This window comes from Felis catus, chromosome B3 (assembly GCF_018350175.1).
Source record: "Felis catus isolate Fca126 chromosome B3, F.catus_Fca126_mat1.0, whole genome shotgun sequence".
Taxonomy (NCBI): Eukaryota; Metazoa; Chordata; class Mammalia; order Carnivora; family Felidae; genus Felis; species Felis catus.
This window is the reverse complement of record NC_058373.1, coordinates 54329452-54345415: the sequence shown is the minus strand read 5'-3', so window position 1 is coordinate 54345415 and position 15964 is coordinate 54329452. Positions and strand designations below refer to the sequence as shown.

General features: G+C 38.0%; 1 protein-coding gene across 15 annotated transcripts in view; it reads right to left on the bottom strand.

Moving 5' to 3' along the window:
• FAM227B (family with sequence similarity 227 member B) overlaps positions 1-15964 on the bottom strand; it is a 210456-nt gene that overhangs the window by 150404 nt on the left and 44088 nt on the right. For all 15 annotated transcript variants that reach the window (XM_019832458.3, XM_045059341.1, XM_045059340.1 and 12 more), the window contains one exon: positions 15607-15733. In XM_019832458.3, the coding sequence (XP_019688017.1) occupies positions 15607-15733 (127 nt within the window). The remainder of the gene's footprint in view (positions 1-15606; positions 15734-15964) is intronic.

The window sequence follows — 15964 nt, the reverse complement described above, 5'->3', positions numbered from 1 at the left end:
GGAGTATGTTGTTTGATTTGTGCATATCTGTGATTTCCAACTTTCCTCCTGTTATTTATTTCTAGTTTTATACTACATGTGGTTAAGAAAGATATTTGGTATGATTTTAATCTTATTAAATTTATTAGTACTAGTTTTGAGCCCTAACATATGATCTAACGTGGAAAATGTTCCATGTGTATTCTGCTGGTGATGCTGCATGGTGATTCTGCTGGTGATAAATGTCTGTTAGGTCCATTTGGTCTAAAATATGGTTCAAGTTCAAAGTGCCCTTCATTTTCTGTCTGAGTGATTTATCCATTGTTGAAAGTGGCATATTGAAGTCCCCTACTATAGTCCCCTACTATTTTGTCTCCTCACTTCAGATGTGTTAATATCTGCCTAATATATTTAGATGTTCTGATGTTATATCTTGAATTGCCCCTTTATTACATAATGACCTTCTTTGTCTCTTGTTATCATTTTGACTTACAGTATATTTTGTGTGATACAATTATAGCTATCCCTGCTCTCATTTATTTCCACTTGCATGAAATATCTTTTCCATTCCTTCACTTTGAGTCACTGTGTGTCCTTAAAGCTGAAGTGAGTCTTGTAGGCAGCATAATGTTGGTTGTTGTTTTGTATCCACCCATCTACTCTATGTGTGTTGATTGGCGAATCCAATCCATTTATAGCTATAGTAATTATAGATAGGTAAGGACTTACTGATGACATCTTATTAATTGTTTTATGGTAGTTTTGTGGCTCCTTTGTTCCTTTCTTCCTCTCTTGCTGCCTTCCTTTGTGAATTGATGATTTTCCATAATGTCTTACTTTGATTGCCTTCTCTTTATCTTTTGTGAATTTGCTGTGGGTGTTGTTTTGTTTTTACTGTGAGGCTTACATAAAACATGTAACAGTCTATTTTATGCTAATAATTTCACTTCAATCACATTCAAAAACTACTCTTTTACTACCCCTCTTTTATGTTTTCTGGTGTGACTGTTTACATCCTTTTATACTGTGTATCCATGAAGAAATTATTGTAGCTATAACTATTTTTAATATTTTTGTCTTTTTTTAAATGTTTATTTATTTATTTTGACAGAGAGAGATAGAGAGCAAGTGGGAGAGGGGCAGAGAGAGTGAGAGGGAGACAGAGAATCCCAAGCAGGCTCCACACTGTCAGCACAGAGCCTAATGTGGAACTTGAACTCAAAAACTGTGAGATCATGACCTGAGCCAAAATCAAGAGTTGGACACAGCCAACTGTGCCACCCAGGCACCCCAATATTTTCGTCTTTTAACTTTTATACTAGAATTAAGTGGTTAACACATCACCATATTACAGTATTAGAATATTCTGAATCTAACTGTATGATTACCTTTGCCCGTGGGTTGTATATTTTTACATGATTTTTTTTGTTATCAATTAGTGTCCTTTCATTTCAGCTTGAAGAACCCCCTTCAGTGTTTCTTGTAAGGCAGTTCTGATGAACTCCATTAGCTTTTGTTAGAGAAAATCTTTATCTCACCCTCACTTTTGATGGACACCTTTGCTGGGTAGTTTTTTGTTTGTCTGTTTGTTTTCTTTTAGCACTATCTTAAACTGAGTAGGCATTGCTTGCTTTTAAGCTGGAAGAGGGACTCAAGGCAAAGAATGTACACAGCTTCTAAAAGCTGCAAAAAAATAAATTATTCCACAAAACCTGTAGAAGAAACAGCTCTGACAACATCTTGATTTTAGCCTCGTGAGACTCATTTTGGATTTCTGACTTCCAGAACTGTAAGATAATACAGTGTGTTGTTTTAAATTGCTAAGTGGTAATTTTGTTACAGCAGCAATAGGAAACTAATACAGTTCCTGGTGCTCTGTTTTCTTATTGTGTATAAGGAACTCTGGTAATAAAAATTTTGTTTGTGAAAATGAAAGCCAACCAAAATGAAAGCCAACTTATAATGTAAGTAATGGAATTGATTATGTAAGGTAAAGATAGGTAAATGAAGTTATTGTCTAATAGAGGTAATTACTTTATTACCAAAAAAGTGATTACTTCAGGAATTTTTGATACATTAAGGAGGAGAATACTGAATTTGGCATTTTAGATCTATGGTATAAACCTTTCTTCAATAAAGAAATAAGAAAAACATGTCTTATAAAATTCTTTCAACAAGTGCTCTAGGCAATGGAAAATAGTCACAAATGAGAGATTAAAAACTTAGTAAAAGTTGAATGGACTCCTGATGGATATTCAATGTGAGGAAAAGCAATGTGAGACAAATCTGTAAAAACATATTCATGATTAAATAAATCATAGAGACTCTTGTGCAACTACTACTATTTGTTTTCAATATAACTTTTTACCAATGTATATAAACATTCAAAAAAAGAACAAATCAGCTCAATGAATTTTCAGAATTTACTACATGGTACTCATGTCATCAACAGCCAGAAACCGAATATTCAGTACTCCAGGAGCTCTCCTTTCTAGTCTTTCATTTCCAAGGACAACTATTATATTAACTCTTAACAGTATAGATTAGTTTTGCCAAATGTTGAATTTTATCTCAGTAGACTCATACAGGATCTACTCTTTTGTGTCTGGCTTCTTTCCCTCTCAAACATGTTTGTATGATTTGTTCACACTGTTGCATATAATTGTAGTTTGTTCATTCTCATTGCTGGTAGTATTCATTATACGAATATTCCATAATTTATTTAAACTTTATATTATTGGTGGGAATTTGAACAGTTTGTTTTGATTATCATATAAACAGTGCTGTTATAAACATTTGTACTTCTCGTGTGTAGAAACATGAAAATTTCTGTAAGGAATGTACCTGAGAATAATAGATATGCCAGGTTAAAGGTCTGTATGTGTTCAGTTTTAGTGGATATTGGCAGCTATACAAGATAGTTGTACTAACTTAAATTCCCACCAGCATGTCAGCCTTTTATGTTAAGAAAATGTAGGTTTGATTTTCTTTTAAGTTTTTATTTTAATTCCAGTTAGTTAACATATAGCATAATATTAATTTCAGGTGTACAATAGAGAGATTTAACACTTCCATACGTTACCCAGTGTTCACCACAACAAGTGCACTCCTTAATTCCCATTACCTATTTCACCAATCCCTCCATCCACCTCCCTCCTGGTAACTATCAGTTAGTTCTCATAGTTAAGAGTCTGTTTTTTGGTTTGCCCCTCTCCCTCTCTCTTTTTTTCACTTTTCTCATTTGTTTTGTTTCCTAAGTTCCACATATGAGTGAAATAATATGGTATCTGTCTCTGACTGACTTCTTTTACTTAGCATTATACTCTCTAGCTCTATCCATATTGCTGGAAATGGCAAGATTTCTTTCTTTTTTATGGCTGAGTAGTATTCCATTGTATGTATTTACCAGTTTTTCCTTATTTTTTTTTTTTTTTAAATATATTGTCAAGTTAGCTAACATACAGTGTATACAGTGTGCTCTTGGCTTTGGGAGTATATTCTCATGACTCATCACTTACATACAACACCCAGTGCTCATCCCAACAAGTGCCCTCTTCAATGCCCATCACCCATTTTCCCCACCTTCCCCTGCCCCCTACCCATTAACCCTCAGTTTTTTCTCTGTATTTAAGAGTCTACTATGGTTTGTCTCCCTCCCTCTCTGTTCGAAACTATTTTTTCCCCTTTCCCTTCCCCCATGGTCTTCTGTCAAGTTTCTCAAATTCCACATATGAGTGAAAACATATGATATCTTTCTCTGACTAACTTATTTCACTTAGTATAATACCCTCCAGTTCCATCCACGTTGTTGCAAAAGGCAAGATTTAATTCTTTCTCATTGCCGAGTAGTTTTCCATTGTATACATAAACCACATCTTCTTTATCCATTCATCAGTTGATGGACATTTGGGCTCTTTCCATAGTTTGGCTACTGTTGATAGCATTGCTGTAAACATTGGGGTACATGTGCCCCTATGAATCAGCACTCCTGTATCCTTTGAATAAATTCCTAGTAGTGCAATTGCTGGGTCATAGGGTAGTTATATTTTTAATTTTTTTAAGGAACCTCCATATTGTTTTCTAGAGTGGCTCTACCCATTTGCATTCTTCTACTTCTTCCTTATCCATTCATCCGTCAATGGATACTTGGGCTATTTCGTAATTTGGCTATTGTATGTGCACGTATCCTTTTGAATTAGTATTTTTGTATTCTTTGGGCAAATACCTAGTTGGGCAGTTGCTGGATTATAGGATAGTTCTATTTGTAACTTTTTGAAGAATGTCCATTCTGTTTTCCACAGTGGCTACACCAGTTTTCATTCTCACCAACGGTGCAAAAGGGTTCCACTTTCTCCACATCCTTGCCAACACCTGTTGTTGATTTTAGTCATTCTGACAGGTGTGAAGTACCTTTGGAATTTATAAAGTTGTATTCAGCATAATACAAAAAAATGAAATGAAATCATTGGAAGAAATATAATTTTTTTTTGCAGAGGATAAGATTTTGTATGTAGAAAACCCTAAAGTACGTACAGATAAGCTGTTTGAATTTTGCTAATTAGTGAATACAAATTAAAAAGCAAATTATAATACATTAGCAAAAATTGGAAAGTGAAATTTAAAGTATTTTTAATAACACTCAGTAAACACCAAATGCCTAGGAAAAATAATACATATAAGATCTACATGCTGAAAACAGAAAATATACTGAGGTAAATTAACAAACTCCTAAACAAATAGGGAAATATGCCTTGTTCATGACTTGGATGAGTCAAGAAAGTTAAGATGACAATGATCCTAAAACTTTATCTACAGAATCTTGCATGGTCATGGCAGGAGTAAAAGGATTCTTTCCATAATATTAATTTTTTTAGATAATACTGAGTGGAAGTCAAATCAATATGTTTGCCTCTTAAGAGAACTATCATTAAAGACTAGAACAAATCTAATTTTATATGTCTATAAAACTGATTCAGTGTTAGATTACTGGTAGCTAAAATACCTAAAAATTATGCACTGTAAACTTAAGAGTAAAAGATGTATCTAAACTATATCAGGTGAAGATTTATGTTAGACAAAAATAAGTTTTTTCTTTTGGGAACTCATATATTTTTATAGGAGAAAAGGGATTTTTAATTGAGTAAAGATATAACACCTATTAAAACTATTGTAAATACAAATAAAATCCTATAGAAACACACGTGTATACTAGTCAAGGCAACCACACATGAACATACAGAATTTCATTTCCAACAAATAGAGAACATATATTTGTTATTAAGCCAGTAGGTACCATTTTTTTTATATGAAATTTATTGACAAATTAGTTTCCATACAACACCCAGTGCTCATCCCAAAAGGTGCCCTCCTCAATACCCATCACCCACCCTCTCCTCCCTCCCACCCCCCATCAACCCTTAGTTTGTTCTCAGTTTTTAAGAGTCTCTTATGCTTTGGCTCTCTCCCACTCTAACCTGTTTTTTTTTTTTTTCCTTCCCCTCCCCCATGGGTTCCTGTTAATTTCTCAGGGTCCACATAAGAGTGAAACCATATGGTATCTGTCTTTCTCTGTATGGCTTATTTCACTTAGCATCACACTCTCCAGTTCCATCCACGTTGCTACAAAAGGCCATATTTCATTTTTTCTCATTGCCACGTAATATTCCATTGTGTATATAAACCACAATTTCTTTATCCATTCATCAGTTGATGGACATTTAGGCTCTTTCCATAATTTGGCTATTGTTGAGAGTGCTGCTATGAACATTGGGGTACAAGTGGCCCTATGCATCAGTACTCCTGTATCCCTTGGATAAATTCCTAGCAGTGCTATTGCTGGGTCATAGGGTAGGTCTATTTTTAATTTTCTGAGGAACCTCCACACTGCTTTCCAGAGCGGCTGCACCAATTTGCATTCCCACCAACAGTGCAAGAGGGTTCCCGTTTCTCCACATCCTCTCCAGCATCTAGAGTCTCCTGATTTGTTCATTTTGGCCACTCTGACTGGCGTGAGGTGATACCTGAGTGTGGTTTTGATTTGTATTTCCCTGATAAGGAGCGACGCTGAACATCTTTTCATGTGCCTGTTGGCCATCCGGATGTCTTCTTTAGAGAAGTGTCTATTCATGTTTTCTGCCCATTTCTTCACTGGGTTATTTGTTTTTCGGGTGTGGAGTTTGGTGAGCTCTTGATAGATTTTGGATACTAGCCCTTTGTCCGATATGTCATTTGCGAATATCTTTTCCCATTCCGTTGGTTGCCTTTTAGTTTTGTTGGTTGTTTCCTTTGCTGTGCAGAAGCTTTTTATCTTCATAAGGTCCCAGTAATTCACTTTTGCTTTTAATTCCCTTGCCTTTGGGGATGTGTCGAGTAAGAGATTGCTACGGCTGAGGTCAGAGAGGTCTTTTCCTGCTTTCTCCTCTAAGGTTTTGATGGTTTCCTGTCTCACATTTAGGTCCTTTATCCATTTGGAGTTTATTTTTGTGAATGGTGTGAGAAAGTGGTCTAGTTTCAACCTTCTGCATGTTGCTGTCCAGTTCTCCCAGCACCATTTGTTAAAGAGGCTGTCTTTTTTCCATTGGATGTTCTGTCCTGCTTTGTCAAAGATGAGTTGGCCATACGTTTGTGGGTCTAGTTCTGGGGTTTCTATTCTATTCCATGGGTCTATGTGTCTGTTTCTGTGCCAATACCATGCTGTCTTGATGATGACAGCTTTGTAGTAGAGGCTAAAGTCTGGGATTGTGATGCCTCCTGCTTTGGTCTTCTTCTTCAAAATTCCTTTGGCTATTCGGGGCCTTTTGTGGTTCCATATGAATTTTAGGATTGCTTGTTCTAGTTTCGAGAAGAATGCTGGTGCAATTTTGATTGGGATTGCATTGAATGTGTAGATAGCTTTGGGTAGTATTGACATTTTGACAATATTTATTTTTCCAATCCATGAGCAGGGAACGTCTTTCCATTTCTTTAAATCTTCTTCAATTTCCTTCATAAGCTTTCTATAGTTTTCAGCATACAGATCCTTTACATCTTTGGTTAGATTTATTCCTAGGTATTTTATGCTTCTTGGTGCAATTGTGAATGGGATCAGTTTCTTTATTTGTCTTTCTGTTGCTTCATTGTTAGTGTATAAGAATGCAACTGATTTCTGTACATTGATTTTGTATCCTGCAACTTTGCTGAATTCATGTATCAGTTCTAGTAGACTTTTGGTGGAGTCTATCGGATTTTCCATGTATAATATCATGTCATCTGCAAAAAGCGAAAGCTTGACTTCGTCTTTGCCAATTTTGATGCCTTTGATTTCCTTTTGTTGTCTGATTGCTGATGCTAGAACTTCCAGCACTATGTTAAACAGCAGCGGTGAGAGTGGGCATCCTTGTCGTGTTCCTGATCTCAGGGAAAAAGCTCTCAGTTTTTCCCCGTTGAGGATGATGTTAGCTGTGGGCTTTTCATAAATGGCTTTTATGATCTTTAAGTATGTTCCTTCTATCCCGACTTTCTCAAGGGTTTTTATTAAGAAAGGGTGCTGGATTTTGTCAAAGGCCTTTTCTGCATCGATTGACAGGATCATATGGTTCTTCTCTTTTTTTTTGTTAATGTGATGTATCACGTTGATTGATTTGCGAATGTTGAACCAGCCCTGCATCCCAGGAATGAATCCCACTTGATCATGGTGAATAATTCTTTTTATATGCCGTTGAATTCGATTTGCTAGTATCTTATTGAGAATTTTTGCATCCATATTCATCAGGGATATTGGCCTGTAGTTCTCTTTTTTTACTGGGTCTCTGTCTGGTTTAGGAATCAAAGTAATACTGGCTTCATAGAATGAGTCTGGAAGTTTTCCTTCCCTTTCTATTTCTTGGAATAGCTTGAGAAGGATAGGTATTATCTCTGCTTTAAACGTCTGGTAGAACTCCCCTGGGAAGCCATCTGGTCCTGGACTCTTATTTGTTGGGAGATTTTTGATAACCGATTCAATTTCTTCGCTGGTTATGGGTCTGTTCAAGCTTTCTATTTCCTCCTGATTGAGTTTTGGAAGAGTGTGGGTGTTCAGGAATTTGTCCATTGCTTCCAGGTTGTCCAATTTGTAGGCATATAATTTTTCATAGTATTCCCTGATAATTGTTTGTATCTCTGAGGGATTGGTTGTAATAATTCCATTTTCATTCATGATTTTGTCTATTTGGGTCATTTCCCTTTTCTTTTTGAGAAGCCTGGCTAGAGGCTTGTCAATTTTGTTTATTTTTTCAAAAAACCAACTCTTGGTTTCGTTGATCTGCTCTACAGTTTTTTTAGATTCTATATTGTTTATTTCTGCTCTGATCTTTATGATTTCTCTTCTTCTGCTGGGTTTAGGCTGCCTTTGCTGTTCTGCTTCTAGTTCCTTTAGGTGTGCTGTTAGATTTTGTATTTGGGATTTTTCTTGTTTCTTGAGATAGGCCTGGATTGCAATGTATTTTCCTCTCAGGACTGCCTTCGCTGCGTCCCAAAGCGTTTGGATTGTTGTATTTTCATTTTCGTTTGTTTCCATATATTTTTTAATTTCTTCTCTAATTGCCTGGTTGACCCACTCATTCGTTAGTAGGGTGTTCTTTAACCTCCATGCCTTTGGAGGTTTTCCAGACTTTTTCCTGTGGTTGATTTCAAGCTTCATAGCATTGTGGTCTGAAAGTATGCATGGTATAATTTCAATTCTTGTAAACTTATGAAGGGCTGTTTTGTGACCCAGTATATGATCTATCTTGGAGAATGTTCCATGTGCACTCGAGAAGAAAGTATATTCTGTTGCTTTGGGATGCAGCGTTCTAAATATATCTGTCAAGTCCATCTGATCCAATGTCTCATTCAGGGCCCTTGTTTCTTTATTGACCGTGTGTCTAGATGATCTGTCCATTTCTGTAAGTGGGGTGTTAAAGTCCCCTGCAATTACCACATTCTTATCAATAAGGTTGCTTATGTTTATGAGTAATTGTTTTATATATTTGGGGGCTCCGGTATTCGGCGCATAGACATTTATAATTGTTAGCTCTTCCTGATGGATAGAGCCTGTAACTATTATATAATGTCCTTCTTCATCTCTTGTTACAGCCTTTAATTTAAAGTCTAGTTTGTCTGATATAAGTATGGCTACTCCAGCTTTCTTTTGGCTTCCAGTCGCATGATAAATAGTTCTCCATCCCCTCACTCTCAATCTAAAGGTGTCCTCAGGTCTAAAATGAGTCTCTTGTAGACAGCAAATAGATGGGTCTTGTTTTTTTATCCATTCTGATACCCTATGTCTTTTGGTTGGCGCATTTAATCCATTTACATTCAGTGTTATTATAGAAAGATACGGGTTGAGAGTCATTGTGATGTCTGTATGTTTTATGCTTGTAGTGATGTCTCTGGGACTTTGTCTCACAGGGTCCCCCTTAGGATCTCTTGTAGGGCTGGTTTAGTGGTGACAAATTCCTTCAGTTTTTGTTTGTTTGGGAAAACCTTTATCTCTCCTTCTATTCTAAATGACAGACTTGCTGGGTAAAGGATTCTCGGCTGCATATTTTTTCTGTCTAGCACCCTGAAAATCTCGTGCCAATTCTTTCTGGCCTGCCAAGTTTCAAAAGAGAGATCAGTCACGAGTCTTATAGGTCTCCCTTTATATGTGAGGGCACGTTTACCCCTTGCTGCTTTCAGAATTTTCTCTTTATCCTTGTATTTTGCCAGTTTCAATATGATATGTCGTGCAGAAGATCGATTCAAGTTACGTCTGAAGGGAGTTCTCTGTGCCTCTTGGATTTCAATGCCTTTTTCCTTCCCCAGTTCAGGGAAGTTCTCAGCTATTATTTCTTCAAGTACCCCTTCAGCACCTTTCCCTCTCTCTTCCTCCTCTGGGATACCAATTATGCGTATATTATTTCTTTTTAGTGTATCACTTAGTTCTCTAATTTTCCCCTCATACTCCTGGATTTTTTTATCTCTCTTTTTCTCAGCTTCCTCTTTTTCCATAACTTTATCCTCTAGTTCACCTATTCTCTCCTCTGCCTCTTCAAGCCGAGCTGTGGTGGTTTCCATTTTGTTATGCATTTCGTTTAAAGCGTTTTTCAGCTCCTCGTGACTGTTCCTTAGTCCCTTGATCTCTGTAGCAAGAGATTCTCTGCTGTCCTGTATACTGTTTTCAAGCCCAGCGATTAATTTTATGACTATTATTCTAAATTCACTTTCTGTTATATTATTTAAATCCTTTTTGATCAGCTCATTAGCTGTTGTTATTTCCTGGAGATTCTTCTGAGGGGAATTCTTCCGCTTGGTCATTTTGGATAGTCCCTGGCGTGGTGAGGACCTGCAGGGCACTTCCCCTGTGTTGTGGTGTATAACTGGAGTTGGTGGGCGGGGCCGCAGTCAGACCTGATGTCTGCCCCCAGCCCACCGCTGGGGCCACGGTCAGACTGGTGTGTGCCTTCTCTTCCCCTCTCCTAGGGGCGGGATTCACTGTGGGGTGGTGTGGCCCGTCTGGGCTACTTGCACACTGCCAGGCTTGTGATGCTGGGGATCTGGCGTATTAGCTGGGGTGGGTAGGCAAGGTGCACGGGGGCAGGAGGGGCAGGCTTAGATCGCTTCTCCTTAGGTGATCCTCCTCTTCAGGAGGGGCCCTGTGGCAGCGGGAGGGAGTCAGATCCGCTGCCGGAGGTTTGGCTCCGCAGAAGCACAGAGTTGAGTGTTTGCGCAGAGCGAGCAAGTTCCCTGGCAGGAACTGGTTCTCTTTGGGATTTTGGCTGGGGGATGGGCGGGAGAGATGGCGCTGGCGAGCGCCTTTGTTCCCCACCAAGCTGAGCTCTGTCGTCAGGGGGCTCAGCAGCTCTCCCTCCCTTTGTCCTCCAGCCTTCCCGCTTTCCGAGCAGAGCTGTTAACTTATGACCTCCCAGACGCTAAGTCGCGCTTGTTGTGGGAACACAGTCCGTCAGGCCCCTCCGCTTTTGCCAGCCAGACTCGGGGGCTCTGCTTGGCCGGCGAGCCGCCCCTCCGCCCCGGCTCCCTCCCGCCAGTCCGTGGAGCGCGCACCGCCTCGCAGCCCTTCCTACCCTCTTCCGTGGGCCTCTCGTCTGCGTTTGGCTCCGGCGACTCCGTTCTGCTAATCCTCTGGCGGTTTTCTGGGTTATTTAGGCAGGTGTAGGTGGAATCTAAGTGATCAGCAGGACGCGTGGTGAGCCCAGCGTCCTCCTAAGCCGCCATCTTGCCGCTTCTCCCAGTAGGTAACATTTATAATATTTTGCTATGTATTATTATGTAACAAGAACAGCTCAATAAATTCCAAACTCTAAGTATGATATAAGCTGTAGTATTTTACTTAAAGCAAAAAAGTAAACATTAATAACTAAGTATAAACACAAAAGACTGCCATTAAAAGGCACTATCTTAAAAGACTCTTGGGTGAAAAAAAAATCAAAATTGCAACTGCAATTTGCAAAATTGCAACATGGTGGATATGTTCTATATTTTTTTTAAATTTATTTATTTACTTTGAGAGAGAGAGAGCATGCATGCTAGTGGGGGAGGGGAGAGAGAGGGGGAGGGAGAGAATACCAAGCAGGCTCCCTGCTGTCAGCACAGAACCCAATGTGGAACTCAAGCTCACAAACCCGTGAGATCATGATCTGAGCTGAAATCAAGAATCATAACCAACTGAGCCCCCAGGCACCCATATTCTGTATTTTGATTAACATGGTAATTCCATGTATACATATGTGTGTTCCATGGACTTACATTTCCAATTTGTATTCTCCTCTTACAACTATGATTCTTTCATTATTTCTTAGAAATTTTTGTTAGAATGTTAGGATTATAACTTTTATCTGCTCTGTTCCATTTTTAATTTTTTAATTATTTTTGTTTAGAATAATATTTCTTTTTTCTTTATATATATATTATATATACATATTATATATATACACATTACATATATAATATATGTATTATATTATATTATATTATATTATATTATATTATATTATATATATAATATATATACATATAATTTATTGTCAAATTGGTTCCCACACAACACCCTGTGCTCATCCCAACAGGTGCCCTCCTCAATGCCCATCACCTACTTTCCCCTCTTTCCCACCCCCACCAACCCTCAGTTTGTTCTCAGTATTTAAGAATCTCTTGTGGTTTGCCTCCTTCCCTCTCTGTAACTTATTTTCCCCCTCCCCTCCACCCTGGTCTTCTGTTAAGTTTCTCAGGATCCACATATGAGTGAAAACATATTGTATCTGTCTTTCTCTGCCTGACTTATTTCACTTAGCATAATACTCTCCAGTTCCATCCACGTTGCTACAAATGACCAGATTCAATTCTTTCTCATTGCCAAGTAGTATTCCATTGTATATATAAACCACATCTTCTTTATCCATTTGTCAGTTGATAGACATTTAGTCTCTTTCCATAATTTGGCTATTGTTGAGAGTGCTGCTATAAACATTGGGGTACAAGTGCCCCTATGCATCAGCACTCCTGTATCCTTTGGGTAAATTCCTAGCAGTGCTACTGCTGGGTCATAGGGTAGATCTATTTCCAATTTTTCAAGGAACCTCCACACTGTTTTCCAGAGCAGCTGCACCAGTTTGCACTCCCACCAACAGTGCAAGAGGGTTCCGGTATCTCCACATCCTCTCCAGCATCTATAGTCTCCTGAATTGTTCATTTTAGTCACTCTTAACAGTGTGAAGTAGTATCTCAGTGTGGTTTTGATTTGTATTTCCCAGATGAGGAGCAACGTTGAGCATCTTTTCATGTGCCTGTTGGCCATCTGGATGTCTTCTTTAGAAAAGTGTCTATTCATGTCTTCTGCCCATTTCTTCACTGGATTATTTGTTTTTCAGGTGTGGAGTTTGGTGAACTCTTTATAGATTTTGGATACTAGCCTTTTGTCCAATATGTCATTTGCAAATATCTTTTCCCATTCTGTCGGTTGCCTTTTAGTTTTGTTGATTGTTTCCTTTGCAGTGCAGAAGCTTTTTATCTTCATGAGGTCCCAATAGTTCATTTTTGCTTTTAATTCTCTTGCCTTTGGAGATGTGTCGAGTAAGAAATTTCTGTGGTTGAAGTCAGAGAGGTTTTTTCCTGCTTTCTTCTCTAGGGTTTTGATGGTTTCCTGTCTCACATTCAGGTCCTTCATCCATTTTGAGTTTGTTTTTGTGAATGGTGTAAGAAAGTGGTCTAGTTTCATCCTTCTGCATGTTGGTGTCCAGTTCTCCCAGCACCATTTGTTAAGAGACTGTCTTTTTTCCATTGAATGTTCTTTCCTGCTTTGTCAAAAATTAGTTGGCCATACTTTTGTGGGTCCAATTCTGGAGTCTCTATTCTATTCCATTGGTCTGTGTCTGTTTTTGTGCCAATACCATACTGTCTTGATAATTACAGCTTTGTAGTAGAGGCTAAAGTCTGGGATTGTGATGCCTCCCGCTTTGGTTTTCTTCTTCAATATTACTTTGGCTATTCAGAGTCTTTTGTGGTTCCATACAAATTTTAGGATTGCTTGTTCTAGCTTCGAGAAGAATGCTGGTGCGATTTTGATTGGGATTGCATTGAATGTGTAGATTGCTTTGGGTAGTATTGACATTTTAACAATATTTATTCTTCCAATCCATGAGCACGGAATGTTTTTCCATTTCTTTGTGTCGACTTCAATTTCCTTCATGAGCTTTCTATAGTTTTCAGCATACAGATCTTTTACATCTTTGGTTAGATTTATTCCTAGGTATTTTATGCTTCTTGGTGCAATTGTGAATGGGATCAGTTTTTTTATTTGTCTTTCTGTTGCTTCATTATTAGTGTATAAGAATGCAACTGATTTCTGTACATTGATTTTGTATCCTGCGACTTTGCTGAATTGATGTATCAGTTCTAACAGACTTTTTGGTGGAGTCTGTGGAGTTTTGCATGTAGAGTATCATGTCATCTGTAAAAAGTGACACCCTGACTTCATCTTCACCAATATTGATGCCTTTGATTTCATCTGTTCCAGTTTTTAATTGCTGGGTAAAAATTTTCATCTGTTTTTGTCAACTTTTTTCTAGTTAATTTTAAAAATCTGTATTAGTTTGCTAGTGCTGCCATAACAAAAATGCTAAAGACCAGAGGACTTAAACAACAGAAATATATCACAGTTCTGGAGGCTGGATGTCCACGATCAGGGTGCAAGCAGGTCTGATTTCTCAGGAGGTCTCTTCCCTTGGCTTACAGATGGCTAACTTCTTGTTGTGTCCTCACATGGCCTTTTCTCTGTGAATCCACATCCCTGGTGTCTCCCTACTCAAAGGACACCAGTCTTGTTGGATTAGAGCTCACTGAAATTATTTCATTTAACCTAATTACCTCTTTAAAGGTCCTATACTGAAATACAACCACATTCTGAGGTGTACTGGGGGTTAGGACTTCAATGTATGAATTTTGGGGGGACACAATATAGTAGAATAGGTTAGCAAGAAAGTTGTTCTGTTCTTCATCACATTTTTTTCTTATAGAATATTGGTATGAATGCTGTGTCCATTCCCTTTTAATTTCTTATATTAGAATTCATTGTATTTATCTCTATAATTGGGAGGCTCTGGTCTGTGTGTGTTGATTGAAGGGGAGGGTGGTTTCTAAGTGCTGCTTTCTAGTCTTTACCTCTCAAGGGCGCCCTCCTTAAAATATATAACATTTTCTTTTTTTTAATGTTTTATTTATTTTGAGAGAGAGAGGGAGATACGGAATCTGAAACAGGCTCCAGGTTCCAAGCTGTCAACACAGAGCCCAACATGGGGCTCGAACTCTGACCAGCAACATCATGACCTAAGTCTGAAGACAGACATGGGGCTTGAACTCATGAAACATGAGATCATAACCTGAGCCAAAGTCAGACACTTAACTGACTGAGCCACCCAGGTACCCCAATAACATTTTCTTTCAGAAATGGTTTGGTTACTAAGAATTGGTGCAAAACAGTTTTTAAAAAATCTGTCAAAATTTGTATCAAAAGATTTATAAGAACAATTTAAAAATAGTCAATAGCTTCTGGTAGTCCATAAGAGTGAAGCAGTATTATAAAAAAAATATTGAGGAGGTCACTCCTGGAACATGAAATTATACCTTAGTTTTACACTCAGTTGCCTAAATCTCTAGCAAAATGCTCTAGGATAGATTTTAATTTCCTTCAGCCTTTCAGTCCTATCAGTCCCACTTACACATATACCATGATTCAAAAAGAAACCTTTTTCTTGATTAATCATTGATTATATTTCCGCAAGGAACTAAGTTAGCTCTAGAATTTACCCAATACTATTTGCCATAAAAATGTCTACAATGTTCCAAAGCAGCCTAAAATATTTACTTTCTAAATATAAAATATATATAGCTTTATTTCTATGGAAATTCAATTTTATATAACAATCCCATTGCCAATAAAATGATTTGGCTTCTAACGTTAATAACAGGTTTTGATATAGCAAAACTTTCAGAGAAAATAATCATTCTTTTTTAAAATCTAGGCATTAATATGACATGTTTCGTAAAGCAAAGAACTACTAATTTTTGGACAAGATACTGTAATCTAAAAGTTTTAGGTATCAAAATAATGATCATATGTAAATGATATACTCCTACCTGACAGCCAAAGAAAAATATTATTTCCTAGATCTTCTTTAAATTCATCATTAAAAATATTACCGGATTCTGGAAATGCTTCCTGGAATGTTGCATAGATAGCTTGTGCCAAACAATCAGGATACACCTATCAAAAAGAGTCATATTAGAATAATTTCATATTTTAGGGGCGCCTGGGTGGCACAGTCGGTTAAGCGTCCGACTTCAGCCAGGTCACAAACTTGCGGTCCGTGAGTTCGAGCCCCGCATCAGGCTCTGGGCTGATGGCTCGGAGCCTGGAGCCTGTTTCCGATTCTGTGTCTCCCTCTCTCTCTGCCCCTCCCCGTTCATGCTCTGTCTCTCTCTGTCTCAAAAATAA